Genomic DNA, 27,943 nt, shown 5'->3' with positions numbered 1-27,943 from the left:
GCAGAGGGTGGCGTTCCTCCGGTGCAGACTCATACATATTTCATGAGTATACTCTCCACTTCTGTAGTTCAGGTGAGGATGAAACCATTAATCCCTCATTTTAAATGGATATAGAAATGTTACGAATAGCTGGGTTTCTAGAACCCAGAATGTTCACACTACTGGAATAAAATGGTATTTCCCCCCTTGGTTTACATGTCTACATTCACAATTTATGTGACAGAGACATCTAGCCAATTTTCTTAGTGTAGAAGCGACGGGTCTTCCTCCCTACAAGGCAGCGTGCTCTACAGTAAAGAGCATCCAAAGACACTCTATATAAAGGGAACCGTATGACGTCACTGAAGACGCATCTGCCTCCTTTGCTGACATCCCGGGTGTGTTGCACAAAGTTTTCCAAACGTTAAATAGATTGCGATGAATTCAGACAATCATTCCCCAACACATAACCTGCTCATGGACATTTGTATCTGAGTAAGAAGTGTTTATTAGAAACATCTTTACCTAGTCTGCACTTGGCAGCTTCCGGATGACACTGGCAGCGTAGCCTCTGTTTAAACATAATGGAGTTTTGTGCCACATTACACATGAGGTGTAGCTGAGTGAACTAGTGGGTCCTTGCACCTCAGCTTTGTTTTGTTTCGTCTTTAAGTTCTCTAAACTCAACATGCTCCTCCTCTGAGGAGTCCCTTTGGTACCTGTTGATGCATGTGTGTCTTCATACATGAGGAAGGCTGAGGTAGAGAGTGTGTCTTTCCCAATTGCTCTCCCTCCACCTTATATGTGAGGTAGGGTCTTTCACAGCACCCTAAACTCACCACCTCAGTTAGTCTAGCTTGACAGCTTGCTTCAGGACTCTCATTTACACCTGCAGCATGCTGGTGTTACAATAGGCTGCCATGCCCAGCAACAGTTCTGTGGATACTAGGAAATCAAGCTCTGGCTCCCAGCTAGCACAGCAAGCTTTTTCCCCTGAATTACCTCCACAGTCTTATTTATGATTATTAAAGTAAATATTTCCATATGCCTTTCATTTTTATATACAACCTAGATGAGTATTAAGTGATAAGAAATTATATGCACCAATTATTTTATGTGTCTCTGCTTCTTGGAGCTAAATGACTCAATAAATTCTCTCAGAATATAAATTCTGTCTAATCTGACATGTTCTCTAACAACAAAATTTACATGTTCTGTTATTAACAAATAGTTTTTGTTGACTATACCAGGAGCAATTACTCTAAACACTTTCCAAGGTTTGGGGGCCTAGCTCAGTGGTAAAACACTTAAGTAGCACAAATGTCCTGGCTAATCCTTATCATCAAACAAACAAACAACAAATATAAAACCAAAAAATAAGTCCTATAAAAAAATACCAAGTACTTTCGCTATATACTCAACTAGGTGACTGTAGAAAGATAGGAACAGACTATGAAAGCAATTTCTACTTACTTGTCTCCAAAAAACTTCCTCCAGAATTCAGCAGCATCTGCTTTGGTGATCCGGAAGTTATCTCCCTGGAATTGGCCATTGGGAAAGATTGCCTTGATTTCTGCCAGCATGTGACTGAAGATAAGGGACAGTTTTGTGAGATTCCGTCTGATAAGTAAAAGAGAAAAGAGGAAGGTAGGTAAATATATGCATGGAACCTTTAATGAGAATCTATATTTAAAAAAAAATTCGGCATATACAAAGTTGAGTCTTAGTAGACAGTCGTGAGCCTAAAACTGGGTGAATGTCAACTTGAGACTCCATCTAAAATAATGTTCACTGTCCACTTACATTCTTAACAGCTTTTTATTTTCTCCTTTATCCATGTACTTATTTAACAGAAACGAGAGCAAGGAAAATCATACAATTTTATTCATTAAGCTCACTGTTTAATGAGAAAGATAAACCCATGGAAAGCATAGTCAAATATAAGTGCTAAGACAGAGTGCTACTTCTATCTGTTAAAGTAAAGGAAAATTTGACAAAAGAAGAGACTTGAGGAAGTCATGTGATTGCATGGCACACAAATGTCCCGAAGTGGAAAGAAGAGGCTGGGGAGGAGAAGAAAGGGTCCAGAAAGTATTAGAAGCAAAGCTTTTCACTTTGGGTCACTGGAGCACAGCAGAGGGAAAGAAGACGTGACAGGAAATAGAATGAGAAGACATTTAGTTTAGACTTGACATGAAGAGAGAGCCAATCAGTGAGACAAGGCCTTTCCAAGTTCACTGGTCTCTTCTATCTTCAAACAAACTGCCTGAACGATGGGTTTTGGAAACAAGCCTTTCCAAACGTTCCTGGGACATTCTAACACGTGCCTCTCATTAGGCGCACTCCTATATGGGAAGAAGAGCCTAAATGAATTCAATGAACTGTCTCAAAGGGACAAAGTGAAAAGAGGGTGACAGATGCCTAAAAAAGGAAGCAACAGCAGGCATCCACATTCTAATCCCCATGCTTCTGGGGATGTAGACTTCACAGGGCAAAAATCACACTATCCCCAGTAATAGCTCCTACTATGTTGAAAGGCCTGAACTTCCAGTGCTAGATAATGAAGAATCAACTAAAACACAAAATGTTAAACAAACTTAATCTAAGTTTCAATTTTGAGTGGACTTTACCTATTTTTAATTCACAATCACCAACCAGAACTCACCCACACACACACACAAACACACATTTATTCTGTTTTGAAGCCTAAACAATTTTGTGTGCATATGTGTGTTGGGGACCAGGGTAGGGGCAACTGCCTTAAGAAACTGCACAGAAGATATAGATTTAATTTAATTTAATTCAATTTAATTTGCTATATATAAAACTTTCTATTTCAGCAATGTCTTTCCCACTAAAAATCATGATGCTTTGACCATTTTTTTTTTTCTCCTGTATCTATACTTAATGACAGTAGGGAAAAAAATGCTTAAAAGAGATGATGTAATATGTACCTGTGATTAAAGACCGAAGGTACTAGTCTTCCTAAAACATGTTTAAAGATATGTAAGATGAACAGAGGGGGGAAAAACAAGATACTCAAGAAACGGGAGAGTAGAAGTAAAGAGAAAATAATCAAGTATAAATTGTGTTGTCAGGTTATCTTTAAATTCAAGGTAAAAATCAAATAGTCTCATAACATAGGTCACCTACAAAATTTCATTTCTAAGAAGTCAGAAGTTAACAATCTGCAGATTTACTATCAGTGTACACAAATAAATCTTCATTTTCTGAAATACATCTGGCTGATGCTCAGTAAAACCTGATCCAAGCACGAACCTGCTACTGAGTTGAATCTTTAAGACTGACCTGGCTGTCCCATCCAGATTAAAATGACAGCAGGTCTTAAGACATGCATCCTAGGAGATGAAAAGCAAACTGTTCTGCTCCATAAACTGTAAGTATGTGCCCCCTCAACTGTAAAAAAAAACCTTCAGGATCCGTGCTTAGAGAAAACACAGTCACCTTAGAAAACCTGCAATGAATTAAGTTCCATTATCAGGTGAGAGGCTTACTTTTCGAACAAACTTCCAGTTGACACATAAGAAAGAAAAAAATGAATATGGTTGTAATTAAGATAAACCAACTGTTCCTTATTTTCTAAAATGCTTGCCTCAATCCCCTTCTGTCTTTGTTCTCTAATCATACCCAAATGTTTCTCTTTTTTTCTTGCTATGTATAAGTCTGAAGCATAAAGTCAGTGATTACTACTAATCTTGGATATCTGAGCCACAGGAGATGAAGGAGGATGGAGTGATTTAGCTTGTCCACTGACGACTTAGACATTCAACTTTAAAACAGAAATAAGAAGAGTTTTTAAACTCATAATCTAGAGGCTCTAAAAGTCACTAATACATATATAAATAACCACTGGCTCTTTCTTTGTGTGTACAGTTCTTTTACCTTCAAATGGATTACTATAATTTTATCAGGTTGCTTTGCATGGCCTGAGATAACATTATCCTGAATATATATAAATATAAATATATATATATATATATATATATATATCCATATCCTGTATTCTTAAAAGGAACTCCAACTCATATTGCTGCATTTTAAGTCATCAGTAACATGTTATTTTAATTTTCATATAGGCCAAAATCTAGAATCCTGGCATATTATATTTAAATACACATCCAAGTACACACCCCAAATATATATATAAATTTTTGGAACATCATTGCCAAAGACATTGATCTATGAAGGTTATAATTCATATTAAGATAGTGAAATATGATATCTTTTATTATATAAATTTAGTGTCACAATATACAGACTGATATTTCTCTATTTTTCTATGCAGTACATGCTTTATGTCTCTATCAAACTCTGTATTCCAGACACACCGCTTTTAGCAACACTCAACCTTCAAAATAAAATACAAAATTACATTATTTCTAGCCATTTAAGTACAAAGGAAGACAGAAAGCATCACTGAACACGTTCTCTACAGCTGAGGTACTTGTTCCTCTCATACAGTCATTCCACAGTGAGACAGCTCTTCCTAAAGCCCTTTGATTCTCCACCACATGATCAGAAATGATGACTGATTAACAAGGGCTTTCATCGTTACTAATTACTAGTTTGTATCACTAAAACTCTCCTGTCAAATCACAATTAAAAAAAAGAATTCTGTTCAAAGACTCAACAATCTTACAAATACAATTCAAAGTCCATTTACAAGAAATTTTACATTGTTAACACTTTCTTTTATAAGAAAACGACATCATTATTATTTATCTTCCATTAACCGTCAGAAACTGAGACATTTTTCATTTGATTTGTGGGGAACTTTGTTCATTAAAGAATATTTCAGAGTAAAGTTAATTTGAACACCAGCCAATCAGAAAGGAGATGTCAATACTGACTAGAACTACTAAAGATGTCACAGTGCCGGAGAAAGAAAGGGAAGGAAGGAGGAGAAAAGAGAAAGGAGAGAGTAAAAATAAAGCCAAGGTTCTTGTTTCGTAATAAAATGTATCCAATGCATCCATAATGTCAAGGCCATCATGGATGCTGCAGGACACTCTTCTGTCCTAGGGTCAGCCTATAACCCTGTATCCTTTTTCAATGGTATGAATCATTTCTTTGAATCTCAGCAAGGTTGCGGAATGTGGCTAAACTAGAATGAATAAATGATTTAAACTGAAGGCGCTTCACTGGTTATATACGGTAAGTCTAAGTAGTTTAGGTTGTTCTAGCCAACATCATAAAGGACGGAGAATAAATAGCTTGATACAGGGATATGCAAGGCTACTTTTAGTGAACTGTGGCACAAAAAGACACAAAGAGAACTTTACAATAATTCATGACAGCTTACTGATCCACTTTAATTATGGCCATTATGTCTTAGTGAGTTAATGTTGAAAAATGAATTAGAAACATCAAATTTTCATTGGTGACATCCACTAAATATGAGAGATGCACAACACACATAATCTAATGAGAGTGCATGATGCTGATTTCCTCCATTGGAGAAATAGCTGTCACAAATTAAGGCAGAAAGAAACGGGCAGAAATACCTAATTAATCAAAAACATTAAAATCTATTTCACTAGTCAAGTCCAAACTTCATGAGAATGTGCTGCTTTAGGTAGAAAGTATTTTACCCAAAACTATTAATAATTCATTTTTCATATTTGAAAGCTAGAGCATGCGCTTCTAGCTCTTTACAAAGTGAAACAATCTAACAATAAACCAAAGAATCACATGACATACCTAAACAGAGGCACTTAAAAGGCCACTTCTATTGTGTTTGTGACTTAGTAAGACAGGCTTCCAGTGCTCCAGATTGTTGTTGACCTGGGGCATTCTCATTCCTAGGGGAGAGCGAGGAGACTTGGCTGATGTAAGCCTTGCCTTTCATTTCTCCCATCTGAAAACAGTCTATTATTAGGAAGAGGCCTGACAGTCTCAAATAAAACCGATTATCACTCCCTCCCTCTGTCCAAATACTAAGACCTGTCAAGACCTCTAAGAGGCCTAACAAAGAAGATTTATCTTAAAAGTTCAATATGCAAGTGAAGCATCAGAAGAAAGAAGCAAAAGAGCAGTTATTTACTTAAAACCACAGACAAGTCAGGAGGCGGTTCAGAAACAGACTGGAAAAGAGACCCTTTTCAACATATCTATATCAGCTACCTTCCTGGAAACTGTGGGATGATGGTTAACTTGGGGAGAGAAAGATGACCATCAAGAATAGGGGGAAGAGGATACAGAAGAGAGTAGGAATAAAAACAAAGTATAGTGATAAATAGAAAAATGCTATGATAAATCTCATTGTTTTGTGAGCTAATTAAAATATTAACAAACTAAATAGGAAGGTTGATTTTAAACTATAAAAAGAAATTAAATATCAAGTCAACCCCAAAGACTGCTAGAACAAAAGCCAAGCTCAAATCTGTAGTCCAGAGCAGAGATGCATAGAGGGCATTCTTTTATCTCTACAACATCTTCTTCTTGCATGTGCTATACACAAGTTTCCATTTGGGCAAAGCCGATAAAAATAAAGATTCTGCACATAAGAAAAACAGATGGGTCAATCACAAGGAGTTACAAATGGGCATTTTACCATCGCATACTTAATACTCAAATATGAAATTATGCTATGTTCACGTCTAATATCCTTAGAAGAGTTTCTACAAGACATTCAAATATATGTGGGGTAGTCATTTAAATATCCTACATTAAAGTTTAGCTATGTAGTCTGTTATTACTGGGTCCATATCCTGGCTGTGCTTCTAAGTCTTAAGTTCCTAAGCCTTTTGGAATCGGTTTCCTCATTCTGGAATGTTACCTAAAATGACTGCTCCATTGAGATTCTGTAGTAAGTGAGGTATGGAGCTGATAGGAGTCTAATAGGAGTAATCCGAAGGTATGATCAATAAAGATATTACAATCACTGAGGTGGGTAGCTTTTTTTCCCTTTCTAATATAGATTTCATCTATGCAACCAACAGCCATAAAGTACTGTGCACACCTTAGGAAGACTGCAGTACTCACTCCATACTCAGGAACAATCGACAAACCCCCAGTCATTTGCCCTACAGATCATTGTGAGTGTCTATCACATCCAGCTTTGGTCTAAGGAATGAGGACCCAAAGAGGCCAGTTCACTATACTTAAAAGGGGTTGGTGATCTCCAAAGATGAAGAAAATACAGGGGAAATGAAGGGAGAGAGACCCAGAGCCCCATGGGAGAGGACTGAGGATTCCCAGAGTGGTGCAGATCTCTGCCTGGTATCAATGGCTCGAGGAGGGATGAGGATTAGGCTGGGTGTGCTGGCTCCAGGTTGAACAGAGCTGTTCTCATAGGCTTTGAAAAGTTCTAGGATTACACCAGCAGTGTCCACAAAGAGAAAGACTGTAATAAATCTTATCTTACATAACCCATAAAGCTCCTAAATGTTTCTTTAATGCTGGCCACATTAACTTCACAGTAATGCCAAAGCAGGATTGTCAATGTATGTTTGTTGATTCCTATTAATGGTTTTATGTGGAAAATTTTCCATGAAAATCTACAAAAGCATTATATGATGACTCCCACTTTTATCTGGTTTAAAGGCTTTAAAGCCTTACCCCAGTAACATAAATAACCCTTCTTTTCTTAAGTATTAGCCATCTTTTGATGAAACCTTATCTTTGTCAGAGTCCAGTTGTAGTAAATCTTTAAAATGTAGACCAGTCTATTAATTATTGCAGGAAAAACAAAGAGAACACATTTCTTTCATTCACTTCAGATAAGAGATAAAGTATAAAAAAAGGTCTATAAGCTAAGTGGAAAGTTGAGACCACGATGAGATTCAGACAGAAATGTTCAAAACATGAATTATTGGTTCTTTTTCTTAAGAGAAAGAAATAATAGAAAGTCAAGTACAGGTGCATGACCTGAGGTAAGGTGCTGGAGAGTTGCATCAAAAACGAAAACAAACTAGACTTCAGAAGAATAGCAGTTGAAAACAGAATAGTAAGCATGGACAAGTGACGGCTCAGCAGGCAAGATGCTTGCAAGAGGCCAAGCCTGACAGCCTGAGTTTAATCCCCTACTCCATATGGCAGAAGAGGATCAACTCCTGCAGACTATTCACTAACCTCTACACACAGGACATACATGTGCACACTCGCATACATGTAAAAAATAAAAATGAAATGAACACTGTAAGAAACTAGATCCTCTCTGTTACTTAGAACCCACAATAACCTACGATTAAAAACATAAGGCAAAAGTCAGCCCTACAGTGTAGTAGCTATCTGTATGATGCCCATGTTTTATTGCTTCTTTAATTTTAAAAACATAAAAAGTAATGCATAGGTTCCTTCATCACATGACAAAGCCTTATCATAAACACAGCAGAAAAAAATCTTAGTTTCCTTTTACTTGGAACATTCATAAGCCTTCCAGTTTTATTTATTTATTTTTTAAGTATTTGGGCTCTTTCAATGATGGTTTTCATTTTGTTTTTACTCAATTAAATATACTCTATAATTTTTCAGTATTTTCAAGAACATCTACTGACCCAAGGGCCACTGCCCTCCCTTATTTCTTTCACCGTGTTTCTTGAGTTTGTCCCAAGCCATCCACCAAGTCCCTGTGCATTCCCTCAGTCACCATCTCCCCTGGCCTCTTTCTGCTGACTTGTCTGCAGCCGTTTTATATCAAAATACGCTTGAATCATGTTTTCCCTAATCACTGTGATCAACTGACTGTAAAGTGTTCCATTTTATCTGCCCCTAAATGGTTTACCCTGAAGGATAATGAAGGTCATATTATAAGCATTTTGCAGAATACTATTTACCATATAAGTTTTTGTTGGTGATATAACATTTGACTATAAAAAGATCATTAAAATATTTTAACATTATAAAAAAGACTTGCTACCACCCAAAACAGTGCCAAAAAAATACATACACAGAGAGAGAAACACAAAGAGACAGACACACAACAATAAATTTTATAAATAACACTTTCAAACCTCGATAAACATTATTTTCAAAATTACCAAAAATTGCTTTACTAAAATTAAAATAATTTAGTGTTTAATCCTAGACTCTAAATCAGAAAAACGTTAAACTGCTTTGTCAGAGATTATTTTATGGTTTCTCATTATGACTTTTATCTTCATGAATGGCAAAACAGAATTGTCACCAAGCCGATGGAAACCAGAGCTGCCACTCTCATGTAGAGTCTGCAGGAAGAGAAGCAATGGAAACACATCTGTACTGCTTCTGGGGAAGCACCAAGTTCCCCATCACAGTAACTGTTCCACAGAATCTTCTTCCCATTTGGAAATTGGGAAGTTTTTAACTTAGATATCCTGCTGTCTCATCTCCACATTGTTCCCTTGGAATAGATCAAGGGGAAGACGAATGACATGCAGAAGTGGAAAGACCCAGCTCACCTCCATTGCTGACTCTGTAACACTGATGAATGGAAAGACATGAGATTCATGCCATTCCCCAAGTATCAACCGCGGCTGCCCTTTGCATGACAGCCAAAATGGTACTAATTCACCATACCACCCCCACGTCTAGTCATGGTAAGCATAACCCAGTATGTGTTTCACATCACACTGGGAGACAAAGGAAGAAAGAAAAATGAGATGATAAAAGCCAAATTTAAAACAAAAACTATACCAGTAATTCCTCATCCATGATAGATAATTCATAAAGAGTGAGTATGTAGGACACAAGACAATACTGACAGCAGAAATCTCTGAGAAGCAGATTCACTAAAGATGGGTTTTCTACTTCTTTACATTCTTTAAATTGTCTTATTTTCAACAAGGAACAAAAACTTCATTGAAAAGCCATTATATGGCTTTTTAAAATTTTTTATTTATCTATTTATTTTTATTTTATTTTATTTTGTTTATTTATTTATTTATTTTGGAGGCAAGGGCCAAATGTGCTTGTAGAAGACCCAGCACAGGCTCCAACCAACATCTGTAGGGCCCCACTGGCAAAACCTGCTTTGGCTTACACATCACAGAGCTTTTTTGCTACACTTGCCATAAACTACCCAGAGGAACACTGATAGAGGAATTCCTGCAAAGGGCTGCATTCATCTCTCCCCTCTAAAGTTTTCACAAATCTCACACCTTTTCCAAAGAAGGGTTCTTACATTCATACTCTTAAAATAAAAAGCACAAAATATCATGGAGAAACACTTAAGCCCATATCTAAAAATGGTTTAAGAAAGAATAGGCTTTTAAGTCTCTTTGATAACTTTATCTCTCACTTTCATAAAAGGCTCTCAAAAGTTATCCAATATACTCTTGGAAACTTTTGAGAAAGACTCTAATCTTTGCAAAGTTTGGAAAATTAGTACATCACAAAGCTTTTCAGCCTACATTAACAATAAAGATACAGCTACTTGAGATCAGATGACACTCCTGACCATACTTTTCTTCTATTTACAAGAGGTAAGATATGAATGAAAACAGTTTCAAGAGAAATTGTCACACAGAAATTCTGTGAGACTATTCTGGTCAGTTATTCCTCTTCCAGGAGAAAAATAAAAGGGCAAGGATACTGAGAAAAACACGTACAATGATCCGCTAATTCTTAGGAGAATTAGGAGAATTTGCTCCTCTGAACAAAGAAAAAAAGGTTGCAGATGTTATGAATATAACAGACACGTTTCTCACTATGGGGGCCTCACAGGGGTAACTTCTCCTGCACTGAGTAGTATGACCAGCCCTTGAACATGTGGAATCAATGACTCAAAGAACACAGCCATTTAGAGGAATACCAGCATATAATGGGGAAAGCACAGTGCTGGTAACTGTAGATTCTAAAGATGGGTCTTCTGTGAAACGTCTTTCATCTAAAACATTGGTGAGATAAGGCAGTTGTAGAACATATTCAAAGGCTCTGCAACACACGGTGAGATGGTTAACATTTCGTTGTGATCAGGAGGTACCTGGACACATCTGCCCTGAAGAACCCCTATGGTACAAGCACCCTTGGGAGTGCACTTTACAAACCGTGCTAAAGGGAAAGTATATTGCTGCACCATATTTTCAACTTACAGGCTCCCCTCTCCCCAGCATATCTGGATTAAAGACAGATTGCCCTGAAACCACAATGCCAGGAATCAAACGCAGAAAACTGAAGTTACTGTCAACACAAAACCTGTCATTAGCTCATCTGGAGGCCTTAAGTTTTAACTTTGTTCTCTACAAATGTAGTCATCTCTGACATTTCTTTTGTTTTTCCTTTTTCAACAAAAAGAACATCCATGAATAATGTCTGCTCTCAAAACAACAAAAACCACAGGACAACAGAAAAAGGGGGTCAATTTAAAAATCTGTGTTTCATGTTAATGAATAGTAAACACTAGCATATTGAAACCATTTGAGAACTGTAGACTGCAGCAAAACAGAGTATGCCCACTGGGAACAAAAAGTTTCAAAGGATCTATTTGGTCTTAGTGAGGATATAGACTAATATAAGTAATGAGGGCAGGGCAGGGCAATGTCAGAATTTTACCTCTGACCTTTCCCAACAATTAAGAAATAGTCAGATCTGGAGAGAACACTCTCTTGATCCAGCAGAGGGAGCACATGATAGCTACACAAAAATGTCATCCAGTCTGAATGAAATGGGTAAATTCCTCAAGTCAATAAAGCTACCCTCAGGTATTGGCTGTGGAATATAAGGAAAGATGCAGGTAATCTGATCTGTCAGCAGAGTCAGTACACCACAGTCATTAAAACCTCTATGTGGGGCATCAAAGCCACAGCTAGCATTAAGCCTAAACCACTTAGTATCTGTATGGTTCAGGGCACTGTCTTATCCTCTGTAAGCCATGGTTTTTGCGTCTTGTACATACACATTGTAACAGGACTTAGCTTAGAAGATCAGCAGAAGTTAGAGATGGCCAAAGATTATTCTGTCATTCTTTTCATCATGGGGTGCATTCATTTCCCTTCTTTTCTATATAGAGCACTTTCTGGCTGGTTCTGCTTTGGCACCCTTCAGGCTTAGAGGTGATATGGGTGAGAGAGGATCTTACGAGACACAGGTTTTACCTGTCTCTTTGCATGTGCTCCTGGGCGTTGCTGGTAGGAAGGCAAAGCAAGCGTGTAGAGAATTGCTTCCATCAGCCCCCAGCACAAAGCAGCACTGCATGTTATGCATAACTTCCCAGTCGAATGGTTTGCTAAACAGTGTACTATGACTGGATTAGGAAAATGATACAGAGTAAGTCTTAGAGGTTCACTAGTTCTATTGCATCTCTTGCTCATGATGCTTCAGACAAGAAATATTGTCAATTTGTAAGTGGGGGGGGGGAGGTGGAGGGATTAAAGAAATTGATTGTACATAGTGAGACATCTTGGGAATAAGGCCCAGGTCTATATTGCATATAACTTACAGATAATCTTACATACCACTCTAAATAATTTACATAGTGGGGAATTTCCCATGGGTACCATAATGTCATCATGCATAAATCTTCAGATTTTCAGTATTCAGGGTTGTGAATTTCAGTTACTCATAGTCAGCTTATGCTGAACAGAACTAATTTACAAGGACTAAAGAAGATCTTCCCTATTTGCAGAGGAACATAGCCCCAGGATTCCCTATGGATATCTAAAGCTACAAATAGCATGGATCCACGTATGTACATGCACGTATGTATGTATGCATGTACGTATGTATGTATGTTTTGTTTTTCCTTATGTCAGCAACTTTTTACCATTTACCTTTTCACTTGCAAAGCATACGTAAGCACCAGTGAAAATGTGGCTAAGCTAGTTCACTGACTTACACTGACAAACAATAGACTTATTTCTCCAAGTCTCAAGTACTCAAGCAAAGGCAGAGAAGCTCCTGACATTGACTAAAAGGGAAGCAGGGACATGGAACGTTTCCAGATTTTACAGCAGTCCATTAATTGAGCTGTCATTTAAATCTGTGTCCCCTGACAATAAATCAACATAACCATATTTGACATAAGTCTAGATAAGAAATCAGCCTAGATGTTGGCTTGTCTAGGTGTATTCACTCAGTCTAAAGGGGTCTCAGTCTAAACGGAAAGCATTGTTAATAATCCCTGGCTTACCAACATTAACGACATACTTTTCAAAGAACACTTCTTTTAGATCTCAACTGTGCCCAAACTATACAGCAGCAATTTCTAAAAGACGGTTACCAATACTCCTAAACAGACCATGGCTCCTGTCTATCCCGTGGAGATGATTTTAGTGAGATGACTACTCAAGAAGATGGCTTGCCATGGCGAGACTTGCTGGATTTAATTCATATTCAAAGTAGCAAAAGCAATCACTACCTCTGCCCTGTAGATAGTCATTTAAAATTTAACAGAAACAAGATAATCAGCGTATTTAAAAAAAAATTAATCTTTCAATTAAACCTTAGAAAGATGAAAAGACTGTATACCAAATGTATGTATGTATGTGTGTATATATATATATATCTTGGGTAGGTATGACATACTTAACTATTTCTTATAGATTTCAATACTAAAGGAGAGGGGTGAAGTTCCAAGTAATACACAGAGGTAAGGGCTGAACACGGCACTAATTAATATTTTCATATCCTATGTCCCTCCCTTTGAGTCTTGAGATTCTCTCACCTCCCAGGTCTCTGATACATTCTAGAGGGTCACCTCACCTCCTACCTCCCCAACAGTGGGAAGAAGAAACTTGTGAGGTCCACTTCCAACAGAAAGATAGGGAACCAAATGTAGGGATGGGGTTGCCATCTCAAATTCAGGAACTCTAACCCAGGGTTGTTCCTGTCCGGGAGAATAGCAGGGACAAAAAAGGAGAAGAGACTGGGGGAGAAGGAGGTCCAGTGACCGGCCCAAATATGGACCTATCTCAGGGGTAGGCTCCAGGGCCTGACACTATAACTGATGCTGTGGTGTGCTTACAGATGAAAGCCTTAGCATGCTGCCCTCTGAGAGGCCCAACAAGTAGCTGACTGAGCCAGAGGCGGGCACTTGTACCCAGCCAATGGTCTGAAGCCAGGGACCCCTGTGGTTGAATTTAGGAATGGCTAGAAGAGGTTGAGGAGGAAGACTACCACATGGGAAGACCAGCAGTCTCAACTAACCCAGAAGCCTGAGATCTCTCAGATACTGAGCCACCAACCAGGCAGCATACACTAGCTGGTGAAATTCCCCCGACACATATACAGCAGAGGACTGCTTGGTCTGGCATCAGCGAGGAAAGACGTACCTAACCCTTGAGAGACTTAGGGACCCAGGGAGTGGGGAGGCCTGGTGGGGTGTGGGGGCTTGTGGGGACATCCTCTTGGAGACGGAGGAGGAGGAATGAGATGAGGAGCTTTGTTGGAGGGTGGAACAGAGAGAGATAGCAACTGGACTATGAGGAAAGATTAAAGATAATAATAATAATAATAATAATAATAATAATAATAATAATAATAATAATATATTTTCATATCCTTCATCTGAACACAGGCTTTTGCTTCCTTGTCTAAAAGCTTGCCTTACAACAACGTCAGTTGTCTGTACATTCAGACTGGTGTACTATGCATAGAAATTGTGATCTATGAACGTGGAAGGCCACTCACCTTAGATACCGTTATTCACTCAATAAATACTCGCTGAAAACTTGCTGTAACCTGTTTCTACTCTACACCATAGCCACAGAGGGTGAAAGCTAGCGGTCTCCCTGCTGACTGGTCTACAGTCTAATAACTACTGAGAGACCAAAACACGCAACTCTGACTCACTGGGCTGCTCGTAAGGTGCTTCTGGACTTGAGGAGGTCAAGGAGAGACTGCTGCACTCCAAAGCCTTTCTGACAGGGTTAAGAAGGCAGAATAGAGGAAGAACATGACACATGAAAGCTGACAGTTTAGCAGGAGAAACTATGCAGAAGTAGATGGGGGTGCCATACAACGGGTCGTGGGGCAGAAGTGACAGGCATGAAGGGACAAGGCTGATGAAGCAGCAAGACCACACTACAGAAATGATGTCATCTCTCCACCCAGGCCTGTCCATCTTCTCACCTGACAGTAGGCTGGAGCATGATCTCCAACTGTTACTTTGATTCCAGCAGTGAGGTGCACATGGACAGGGGCTGAGTAGGGACTGGCAGAAATGATGTCCACCCAATGTTTCACAGTAGAGACCTTAATGACAAGGAACCCTTGGATCTTTATGTACACCCTCAAACTTGGTTGAAGAAGCTTTCTACATGCTTAGATTACAGATGGATATTGAGGAGAAAAACAAAGCAAAGCTCCATGTCCCTGCTAGAACTCACTCTATAGTTAACAGACTAAGAAAGCAAACATGAAAACAGAGAGAGTAACACAGTGAGAGGCACATGGAGCAGGTGTTCTGCCCTGGAAGATGCTCGGCCCCTGGAGGAGTATTATCTGAAAGGGCCCGAGATAATACCCGGATATACTTCTGAAAAGACCTGTCTCCATTTCAGATACCACAGTAATTCTCTCAGCTCCAGTTATGAGTCACTAGACAAACATCTAGTGTGGTGAAGAAATCCTTTCCTCTGTGACTGAAAATAGACTACTAGGCTGAACACAATCAAATCCAAACACACAAGAGCAGCCCATCAGTTACTGTGCCATCATCTAACGCACCCTTGAATAGGCTCCAGGCAGGGAATGTCTGCCAAGATCTCACGTACACACCCAGCCTAATTCTGTAAGATACGGTCTAGTTTGTGCTTTAAAAACAGACTGGAGCTGAGTATTGTAGTTTCTCACTAAGAGTTTTGTGGCTCCTAGATATAGGTCTTGTGCCACTAGACAGCACAAAACTCCAATTTCTAGATGACTGCTGATTTTCTTGCGTGGAAGTGTAGTGCTGCATGAGCCTGCATCCACTAGTGTGCAACCCAGCACTTGGTTTCCAACCAGAAGGGACATGCAGTGTGCTTGTTGCATCTAATTTTTCCTCACCAATGTGGAGCTTGATCAGTGTTCATCCAGTAAGACAGACAACTAACGTTTACCATGGAGAATGAAACATTTCTCCATTTAGAAAGCACTGTCCACAGAGGTAGAAAGAAGGGACGCTAAACACTGAACTATGGATATTGCTTCAATAAATGTCTGACAATACTGCCCAACTGTTGGTTCCCAGGCCAGCAATATCACCAGCAGTTCAGAGCTACAAACATGCATAATCTGAGGCTTCACCTCAAAGCTACTAAACCAGAGCACGAATGTAGTAAGTTGGTTCGTGTCATTTAAGTCCAACACCTGAAAAATCACTGGTTAAACAGGAAGCCAATAGAGCTTAAATTTTTCATTCAAATCTTTCATTTTCTATCATTCTTCTTGTAAGACTGCATATAAAGTGGCATTATGACTAAGGCCCTAAAGATATGTGAGAGATTTCATTTGGTCATCCTCCACTCCACAGCTAACAGCCCCTTGGTGACACGGCCAGCATGCCAGTGCTAGAAACCCGCTCACATCATCCGTGGGCGGTAACACCCTGTGGGTTGGTCCACAGTGTTAGTTTCAACTTGGACTTCAAGGGCAAGGCTTATGGGACTTTCATTTGTCACCCCTCTTGCTCAATCACCAGAGATACTCACCACAGTACTTGAAGGTCTTGTCCTGGGACAGTCTGTACTTTTTACTTTTGTAAATACCAGCATCAGATGGCTGGTCCCCAAATCACCACACCCCAGTTTAATCCTGTAAGTCTCTGCTGGTTGATAATTCAGAACCTTCTGATGGAATACCACTGTGGGATGACAGAGTAAGGACTGGAGGTGTCTAGCTTCCCTCCTACGGGTAGAAGGCATACACCCCTGCTCTGCAGTTCCCGTGGCTCACCTGCAGCTATTCTGAGGAAGGAGCAAATTCCCAATAATCTCCACTACTTTTCCTTAACATTTCAGATGCCTACGAGCAAGTGATCCACCCAGGATGACTGGTCTTAACCTTAGCTTTGCCAAAGAAGGAAAACCAGTAACATGTGCCAATGATACATGAAGACTGTCACCTGTAAATGCACACCTACTGTCTTCCCCAGATTTGACTGTTCCCACTGTTATACTCCTTGTAACTTAATAATAAAGGGAAATTGGAGAGGGAGTCCCTGCTTACCCCTTTCAATAAATGTCTTTGAACAAACATCAATCTAGCTCTGCTACCTTACTTTGTCCCGAAGACAATAAATCAAGAGAAAGCCTTTAGCCTGTGGAGTGAGGGACACACAAGAGTAAAAGAAGGCAAGAGGGTAGCAGAATTTGAAACCAGCTGCTCTAAAATCCTAAGGGAGGTGCCAGTCCATTCTACAACTAAGAGAGAAAATGTGGAAGGCAGGAAGACACTCTTGGCAGAGCTAGCTCAGAGCAATAAATCAAGGGTAAAATTAACTAAGTCTCTGCCAATATGCCCACGTAGAAAGCACCGCTACAAATACAAAGCAATTGATGAAGTATCCTATAAACCACTGGTCCAGATGGTTTTATTTACAGGACTCTCAAATGCTCAACAACAAAAATAAGGGACAGTGACACAGGAGTCCTATTTATTTCTCCATCAAACACGTTAGCATGGGACCTATAATCTCTTTGTCACTACAGAATGCTTTCTTGCTGCAAGAACAAGAGTAGAGGCTGCAGGGAAAGAATGATTTCCTTTACTGGAGAGAGATTTAACCTCACAGAAGACCCTCCAATGCCCACTCTATCCACTAGTGCCAATCCTGTGCACAGACAAGCCCTGGGTTAAGTCTCAGTGTCCAGCAGAGTTCTGGTGTACTTCCACAGCCATGAAATCTAGGTAGGTACAAACCACAAGTTTAGAGAAAGAGATGAAAGAAAAATGTCAAAGTCAGTTTCATCACACCCAAATGAAGTATGCCCTGCTAACAACTGGTTGCTATTTCCTATGAAACAGCAGCTCATGACTTTTCAACTTGGAAATCGACCTCTTAAAAGTCAGAAAAGGTCAGAGTGGGATAGGGATGCAGAACCAGAGAATAAGACTTGTAAGAAAGCACACATCTAACTCATTAGCCAATTTAACACAAAACACACACTTCTCGGGAGATTAAATTATAAGTTGCCAAACTATTTGAATTTACTGCTTTTTTTTTTTTTTTTTTTTTTTTTTGCCTCTGGATCAATGTTGAGTATTATTTTAAAACTCTAGCAATATTAGTAGAACAATCATTATTTTAAAGAGAGTGCCATATTAATTACCTTGTTACTAGAAGTCAGACTTGCTAACTGAATACCTCAAATATCCATAAACAACGTACACCCACATATCTTTGCTGGGAAGTTGTATTCCTTCAGAGACTGCAGATATTTACAAACAGATTCTTTTGTAATTTTCCGTCAGGACATTTTTAGTTTCAAATCTGTAGATAGAAGGAACCTTAGAAATAATTTGCTTATATTTTCATATTATAGAAGTATAAGGATAAACTTGGAAATTCTGTGCCCAGTCAATGCCATGTCCCTGAACAGCAGAAAACTAGCACCTGCTAGGTGCACTGAAGTCACACTTATTCTATCATTGTCTCTTGGCCAAAGGAAAATACTTTCTTGTGGGCTAGCCTATTAAGAAACCACAGATCAATTTTTACATGCTCAAATTGTTAAAAGCAGGCATCATGTATATCTATTAAACAAGAATGCATACATGTCCCACAGCCCAGCAATCTTTCTCAGGTGTGTGTGTGTTTGTGTGTGTGTGTGTGTGTGTAGAGATCCATCAGAAATATATGTGCGTGATCACCAAAAAGGCAACAAAACAACAACAACAAATACAAGAACATTTATAACACTACCCAAAAGAAATGCCCCAATAGCAAAGACAAACTATGAACGTAATAGAATACTGCACAGTATCAAAGGTGAGCCAACTGCAACCAATGACATTCAGCAGTAAGGAACACACCCCATAAGGCTCAGCAAAGACAGAGAGGGGAGTTAGATCCTCTTTCATTGAGTAAGGAAGGAAAGGGAGATGTCATGAGTCTTCCTCACTAATTCCCAGGAACACACACTGGGACCCAAGGTCCCTACCAGCTCTCTTCCCTATGAGCCACTTTCCCAACAGTCCTGCAACCTAGAGCTAAAAAGAAAGCTGGTTCATTGTGGTGCTGTTTTTCATCCAGTTTTGTGGTGACTAGCTGAATACTATGGAATATTTTCTTTCTTTCATTTTTAATTTTTTTACTCAATATTTTATTTATTTATATTTCAGATGTTATCCCCTTTCCCCATCACCCCCATTAACCCCCTGCCCCATCCCTCTTTCTCCTGTTTAGCTTTTATGCCTTTTAAATTACATTCAAGTATTAAGGTTAGTTCTAGGTTGAGGAACTAGTAATACAGTAGATGCAAGTAGTCAAGGAACAACCAAGACAATAAAAGCAAATAGTCAAAGAACAAGCATGACAATAAACAGATCACTCCTATGATCACTGTTTCTAAGGGCTTATCAGGATGACCAAACTATCAGAGCCTACTTCCCTGTCCTAACCCAAAGTCATTTTCATTCCTGAAGCCTACTCTTTCCTTTGTCAGGTTTATAAAGTCCAATTCAATAAAAATTCAGTATCCCATGATAATACTGTCAAATAGATGATATGGATATGTAAAACACATAGGCATAAGTATACCTGATTTGACCTTTTAATTTATGTCAATTTTTAATGTGATTCAGACATTAGCAATATCTGATTTTATCAGTACAAATTTCTCTTGTATAGACACTCCTAATTTATGCTAATGGGGGCTCTCCCCTGTTATGAGTCTTACAAGGCTGATGCAAAGGGCGTTTTCCTTCTACATCTGCATCATGAATTAGGATGAGAGCAGTTGCCATTAATCCTGAGCTCCCTCCAGGTGCCACAAACAGTGAGCCCATGCCATCTCCTGCTTATGCCAATTTTCAGGTGGGCATACTTGAGGCCAACTAGATTAACACCTTCTCAGTGAATTACAATGCACTTGTTTTTCAAAAAACCACTATTTCATGTTTAGTTACACTGAACAAAGAAATAAGGCCCTATTTAATGTTTTTCAAAACTTGTAATTTTTAAAAATCACATGGACATCACATCAATCTGAATTCTGCACTTATAGATTTATTAAATAAAGATAAGTAGGCTACAATTTTAAAGCAAAATAAAATATACAACAGGTAGATGAATGAACTGTTTCACAGTTTCTTGTTTTTATTTATCTCTGAAACAACACAAAAGCACACTGGATTCAATAATCGTTTATTGCCTTTGGGGTTCATAAAGGAATGACTAAATCTGACCCTATCTAGAGATTTGAAATGTTGGTATGTGGCATTGTAACTTCTCAGAAAGCAATAAGGAATTACTACAACTTTCTCATCTCCAGCTAAACAACTATTAAGAACATCTGACCCCCCAAACCACAATAAAAACAGAGATCAAACTGTTTGGAACAAGAGCTGAATAAAGGGAGAGTTAAGTCTGTCTGTCCTCTCCCATCTGTAGTCAGAAACAGATGTTGAAGACTGAGGTTAGGTGTGGGACAAAGACTTCCTCTTCAAACACTGAGAAATGACCCTTTCTCTGCTTTACTGTCATTTTCAGTGACAAGAGTTTATGCAAAAATATGACCACCGATGCAAAGCTGGAGCTAGATGTTACAGCCCGCAGATACTTGCCAGTGTTTATGTGTGCTGTGGGGTGGGGTGGGTGGGTGGACAGTGAGGTGAGTCAGACATCTTCCCAGAGAGGTCTCAAAACCCTTCCTATGATTCTCAAAGGCTACCCACCTTACCTTAAGGCTGTTACTATTTAGTAAAGGATCCCAAGATAATCCATCAGCAAATACGTATTGAATAAATCATGAAGTAGTAACAAGCTTCTCTCTTGCCTACATGTATTAATTAATTTTCCTTTTGTTTCTTCTATGTAGAGATAAAGACCACTCACTGTTCCACTGGCAAGTCATGGTCAGATAACTTGTTTAGGCTAAAGAGCCCAAATAGCAATTACAACCGAAAAAGAGATTGTGAAAGTCCCACGTGTGGATGGGTCTCCTTCTCTGCTGCCAGGAAGTCCACTGCAATAATGTGAATGTGCTGAACCATACTCACTGAGGGAACAGACACATAGAGGGAAGCTCCTGACATCCTTCTGAGACTGCAGACACAGAGTAAGGCCACTAAGTGACATCCACCCATAGCTGAGCATCACAGCCCACAGGAACCCTGGAGTCAAGCCAGTCAGCACAACAAAAGTGTTCTTTGAAGCAACAACTAGAGCAAACTAGCCTTAGAGAAAGAAAGCACTGGCTGTAGATGCTGCTGGTACAGTATCAAGCATATATGATTATGTTCTTTTTACCATCTTGTTCTTTATTTTAGGCTTTCAGAAGGAAAAAAAAATATGATGATCCTCCTCCCATGCAAGTGAGCATCAGAAATCATGGAGGTCTTGGGAAAACCTCCTTAGTACGGGTGTTTCTGAATTTTTGGGTGGGACTGGGAGTATGTTTGTCTAGCAAGTTTCCCAGAGCTGTCTTCATCTCTGATAGATCTGCTGGTCTATAGTTCACACTCTGAAAACCACTGTCCTAGGTCCACAGTGTAGTAACTGCATTCAGCAAATAATTGTTCATCATAGCCTATGTCCATGGAATGGTAAATTGAAGTCTGCGAAAGACGACAACCCTGATTAAATATAGATGAGAGAGAGAGAGAGAGAGAGAGAGAGAGAGAGAGAGAGAGAGAGAGAGAGACTGATATAGGCAGTGTAAGATCTATCGGGCAAAACTATAGCAAGGGAGGTTGAATATCTATGGGTTTGATGAGTAATGAGATAAAGACCGAAAAAAATAAAAAGCACTATGCACCTTTCTTCATACTAATACCCCAAATACACCTCTTTCTAAATATATGGGCTATGCAGTTAGTCTACACTACTTTCTTAATATTTCCCCTTTCATAACTCTGAAAACTCCATTACTAAAATGCCAGTCTAGTTTCTACCTGGCAATTATGTTACTGATGTGTGCTGGAACAGTAACCCTGACCGCAGGAATATCTGACCACAGGAATATCGAACTTTGTCCTCCAAATGACTCATGTCATAATGTGAACACTACAGTTCTGCTGTGGAATTACTAACATGTTGACCTGGCCTAACACAATCTTAGTTGCCTTCATTCTTTGTTTGATTTTCTATCAGATGATGTGGGCAGGTTATAGACTCTTCTAAATCTACCTCCTTAATTTCCTGCATTTCATATCTAAGGGGAAGGTTTTGCTATGAACGTTCATGTTTCATTTCCTGTGTTAAAATAGATAAAAAATAAAACTTGTCATTTTCTTGGACTAAGCCAAGAAGTACTGCATTTTTCTAAGTTCCTTAGAAACAGCAGAGAACATATTTTTATTTTCAAAAAAAACTTAGATGCCCTTGTTTAAAAGAAAAGAACCACTTAAGCAATCTAAAGATTAGAGTCTGTGTTGTGGGGATCTCGATTATATCATTAACTCTCTTTAACTTAGCTTCAGATTCCCTATCTACTTTAAAAAAAAAAAAAAAGTGGTGCCAGTAGTCTTGAATCCTGCTTGTGTGTTAGAATCACCAAACTATTTTACAAAACTTCAGAAAGCAGCAAAACCCTGCATTATGGAAGTAAAAGCCTCTGCAGAAAATGCTCAGGGATCAAGGTTGTTTAAACTTCCCTGGGAATTTCAACATGGAGCCAAGGTTGAAAACAACTCATGAACTATTCCAGCATCCTCAGACTACCTGTTCGATATCAAGGTGGGCTGCACAAACATATCACCCGAGGGGCTGAGAAACGCTTACTGTTAAGAAGACCTAATCTAGTCCCTATTTGCTGGAGCCTCAGAAGTCACCTAAGTTCTGACATGACTTTTAAAACTCCTTTTCCTCTACTTATGACTGGGAATCACTGGCAGGACTGACAAGTTCAGCAGAAAAAAATTATTTTAGAATTCTTATATCAAAACAACACACACATTTAAAAATACCCCTAGAAATATATTTTAAAAGTCCAGAAAAATAAAACACATAACATTAAAAAGAGATATAATGCACATAATAGTGAATTACTACACAAATCAAACTGAGTAATTAAATGCAACACTTAAGAAAAATGATTCAAGAAAAATTATCCAAAATGATTTTTGTCCCCCCAAAATCCATTGAGTTTATATAACAATTTTAAAGATTAAGAGAAAAGAAAAAAATACTTCATAAGCAAATTAAAAATGCAATCCCAGATAGGGAATGTTGGCTCAGCTGTGAAAAGCATTTACTGCTGTTCAGGTCACAGGTTTGGTTCCCAGCCCCACATGGCTGGTTCCAACCATCTGTCACTCCAGTTCAAGGGAACCTGACAACCTCCTTTGACCTACACCAGTACTGGACACCCAGGTGATGAGCATACACATGTACAGGCAAAATATTTATGCATATAAATTGATTTGATAATAAAAAAATTAAAATCCTGGACATGGTCTTCTGAACACATTTCTTAAATATTCAATTGACAAATTTTTGTCCATATACACAGTGAACCACTTTTCAAAGCACTCATGACTTGGGCTAGTTAACAAACTTCAGAGAGGATTAGCCCTTTCTTTGAGGCAGAAATATTGGCTTATTAATAAAAATAACCTTTACGGCACTTGGTAAAACGGCTTAAAAGGAAGCAGCAATTATTATGAACAGATAAATGGTCTATAACTTTAATTGCTGCCAAAACATAGGTATGGGCATTAAAACCACGGTTAATCGCCGTGTTAAATACTACACTTACAGAAGTGGTAAAAGACAGAAATTTTAATGAGAAAAGCATATCATATATTTAATATTTCAATGCATTAAAAACTATTTTAAATTTGAGAAGCTATTAAAGTATAATGCTATCTAAAGTTAAAATGAGCAATCTTTTAACAGGGGGTTAGTCAAATTAGCCATCGGGCCTTTTAAGGAAGCATTAACATTAAGACAGGTCTGAAAGATCTCCATTTTCATTTTCTGAAGAACTCTGACATGTTTCGTCACATCACCACATTCATGTGTGGCACAGGGACCTGCTAGGAGTCCCACAACATGTTGCCCTCCCCACTGCCCACCTTTAGCACTCCTCAACTAATCCACCATCAGTTTTCTATGCTAACCTGTTTCGCACAGCAGCATACTTACGGTGGTTAAAAGCTTCTCAGAAGTGGGCACAGATTTTATATATATATATATATATATATATATATATATATATATATATATATATATAGTGTTTGTTCAACCACATGCCTGAGAAATGGTGCCATGGCCAGAATTCACTTCCAGCAACAATCACCTGGAGCCTGAGCCTAGGAAAGGTTCTTAAAGACCCAAGGGATGCTGGAAGAAGGTGAGAGTGCTCGAGTATGTATGTGAAACTATGATTTTTTTTTTTTTTTTTTTTTGGCAAGAAATCAACACCAAGTCATCAAAAAATAGCTGAATTACCTTAATAATTTTTGAGAGTCTCATAGCATGTCACTAGAGTGTTACATGTCTGAAATACTCAAGAGACACTTTAATGCCCACTTAAGTGGACATCATACCTAATGGAGCTTCCTCTTCTCTGCCCTGCCTCCAATGTCCCTACCCCCACCTTGCCCCCACCTCTATGCACAGCTACAAGGTTCAACACTTTGAACAGTGATACTGTTTCAGGCACACAGGAGTATCTTCCCACATCCTGTTATATCCAGTTAGAACAGTTTACCCTTTGCTATTTAATTTCAAATATCCCTTTTTGACCTTAGCAAAATTACTCATGTGGTATCCTTCTGGTAGAGAAATCCCATAGATCTCTAAGACACTCCTTAAGTATCTGAATGAAGAGAGGTTGCACAGTGGCCTCTCCCCCTGGGCTACTGACTGAAACCTAACTCAGAGCTACATGAGTGCCAAGGGCCAAAAGAAAGGCCAGACATGAATACTGAATTCAATGGAAGTCTCCCAGGGAGTCCAAGGGACTCAGAGCTCAGGCCAAGTTCAAACCTATAGACATCTACCGACAAAAATCATTTATGTGTCTCTGTGTATGGGAGGAAATCAGAAGATGTGCAACTGGTCCTCTAGGTACAGCTTTATATGGTACAGCGGGATGCAGCTACATGGAAGCAGTTGAGACATTTACCACTGTGGCCTGGACACTTCATTCACTAATGTGTAAAACCAAGTTTGAAAGAACACTAAGAATAAAGTTAACCCTGCCCCTATGCAGACAGACACACATATATATTTTGATATACTACTTCATTTCACCATTACATTTTCACAGCTCTATTTAAGGATAACTCCTTGACTTAGGCAGGTAATGTTGAAACCTGCAGTGTTGATGGAAATTCAATTAGAGGAATCAGTAACGTCTTTACACCAGCCAGTGCTAACAAGCACTCTATTATAAATAGCTCTCATGAATAGTCATTTTATGTACAAATTTTGGATGCTGAAAGATATCCACTGAGCAAGCAATTCCAGGTAATTTGCTAGTTGTGATTATTGTAATGTGTAATTTTTAGCTGTGATAATTACCCAAGAGATTTAAAATACACAATCTTCAGAATAATTATGAAACCTCTATTTATTTCTTTAGGCTTGCTGCTTGAGGAAAGAGGCTGTGGATTTATAAGGCCTGGGGATCTTTTTCAAGCCCTTACTGATTTGTCTTCCCATGGTACTCTGTGTGTGTCCATTTTCCCCCCACGGCTTCTATCTCCTATCAAGTGTCGCTCCTCTCAAAGTGCCAGTGGCATCATAAAGTCAGTCAAAGTTGATTTTTCCTGGAGAGAATACCTCCTTAAGACCCTTGGTGCTCAGTTAGAAACCCACCTGGAAGCAGACCCTTCTTGCAGTGTGGGGCACAAGAGGGTCGAGGTTCTCTTTTGCCCATGATGCCTTCCTGTTTTATCATTCTAATTTTGGTCAATGAGATGGGCTGTAACAGTAGTGGAGACTTACACTACTCTGCAGGTTGATTAACATGACTGAGTGAATGAAGCTGAGTAACACCCTTTTAGGACACTGGGAAAAAAGCATAAAAGCATGGATTTGTGATGTTACACACCTTGAAGGAGCTACAAATCTGTCAACGGCAATTGTTTTTAAATTTGCATTTCCTCTAAAATGTACTCCAGCTTAATGGTGTTTAAGGCAAGAAAAAAGTTAATAAAAATAGTAAAGCATTCTATTACAGGAGCACACGTGAGCTAATGTTACCACTAAGTTTCTTCTTTTGATCCAAGAGCCTGTATGCTTTCTTTAAGCTGCAGCTTAATCCCATGAAATTGGCAGCATTCAGGCGGCATTCTGACTGCATATTTAAACTACCCAGCTGCAGCGGTTTACATAGATAGTAGATGACTTTTGAAAATGGCTTCTTAAATATAAACTGTGGAAATAATTACCATGAGACACACGTGAGACACAGCACTTCCAGTGTGGTTAGTACAAATACATAGCTTATTTTAAGACAGTATGAATAAAAATATAAAATATTTCATTAAGAATTCATCATTCCGGGTTAGCAGGATGACTCAATTGATAGAGGCACCTGCCAACAAACATGAAAACCTGAGCTCTAGCCACAGGACCTACACAATCACAGTGGAAGGAGAGAACCAAGTCCTATGAGTTGTCATGTGATCTCCATACCTGTGCTGTGCCAGTGTGCTCTATTACACACACACACACACACACACACACACACACACACACACACCCCAGAAGATAACATTTAGACATTTTATGCAAAATAAAGTAGTTAATAAAATGTTTCTAAAAAAGTTGCTGGATGGTTTAAAATGTTTTGTGTTTACATTATAGCTCTACTAGACAGGGTTGTCTCCTGAGGTCCTACTTCCGGTTCCATATCTCCTGCTATGTTTCCTTTTTCTCTTTTCTCTTTAACCACATCTGATAGCCTTTGAGTCCATCAGGCAGACTCCTATGGATTTTGTTGCGGTGAGTGGCAATCCCACGTCTAGTGTGCTCGCGCATCAATTATCTCAAAAAGACATGTGCCTCATCCTCACTGCACATGCTCTCCTCACTGCACCTGCCCCTCATCCTCACTGCACCTGCTCCTTATTCTCACTGCACCTTTTCCTCATCCTCATTGCACCTGCCCCTCATCCTCGCTGCTCCTGCCCCTCATCCTCGCTGCTCCTCCTCTTCACTTTTTGTCTCTTGCCTCTGTATAGTTACACAACTGGTGATTCAGAGTACATGGTCATTTATGTAACCCACAGCCATATAGCCATCTACAGTCATCCCTCTGGCTACAATCTACTAACTGTAATACACTTTTTAAAAATTCTTTCAGGAATATCTTTCTAAAGCACAGGTCAGAGAACTTCATTCATCACCTGAGGCAAATGATGGCCTAATTTTTAAATGTCCATGTTTTTGAATATTCATTCTCACTGAACTGAAAGGTATAACCATACTTCCCCTGACATCTCTCTTGAAGACATCTGACCCAACCCACTACTAAGACACATTAGGAGCCTTGTGTTTACAGCATCGCTGTTGCACAATGCCAAATTCATCGTACCATCAAAACAGCACTCATCTCCTAGCAAAGCCCCAGTCTCAGATAAGCCTTGTAGGCCTGGGAGATCCCATAGTTTTGGCCAGAATTTCACAACTACAGTTTATTAAGTTATATTCAAAGAACTGTCACTGGCAAATGCTCCTTAAGGGGAAAAGTATAAGAATGGCAACAAAAAGAGATTTTTTAATTCAGGCAACAAGTTACACGAATTACAACATTCCCAGAGTTGCCAGTAGACAGCAGGCACTTGAGAAGATAAGGGGTGAAATCCCAGGTAAACAAAGAGCAAACCAAATGAAACTTGTTCTGGGTCTAAAACCTCAGAAGTTTCAGGAGGTTTTTTGCTTTGGTTTTGTTTTGTTTTTCGGTTTACTGAGACATTACATGTAGCA

The 27,943-nt window shown here is 39.0% G+C and overlaps 1 protein-coding gene across 5 annotated transcripts in view; it reads right to left on the bottom strand.

Moving 5' to 3' along the window:
- Positions 1–27,943, bottom strand: part of Cblb (Cbl proto-oncogene B) — a 165,380-nt gene that overhangs the window by 90,482 nt on the left and 46,955 nt on the right. For all 5 annotated transcript variants that reach the window (XM_034515081.2, XM_034515083.2, XM_076943012.1 and 2 more), the window contains one exon: positions 1,453–1,599. In XM_034515081.2, coding sequence (XP_034370972.1) covers positions 1,453–1,599 — 147 coding nt within the window. The remainder of the gene's footprint in view (positions 1–1,452; positions 1,600–27,943) is intronic.

This window comes from Arvicanthis niloticus, chromosome 12 (assembly GCF_011762505.2).
Source record: "Arvicanthis niloticus isolate mArvNil1 chromosome 12, mArvNil1.pat.X, whole genome shotgun sequence".
Classification (NCBI taxonomy): domain Eukaryota; kingdom Metazoa; phylum Chordata; class Mammalia; order Rodentia; family Muridae; genus Arvicanthis; species Arvicanthis niloticus.
The sequence above is the reverse complement of the archived record's forward strand: the minus strand, read 5'-3'. Positions and strand labels throughout refer to the sequence as shown.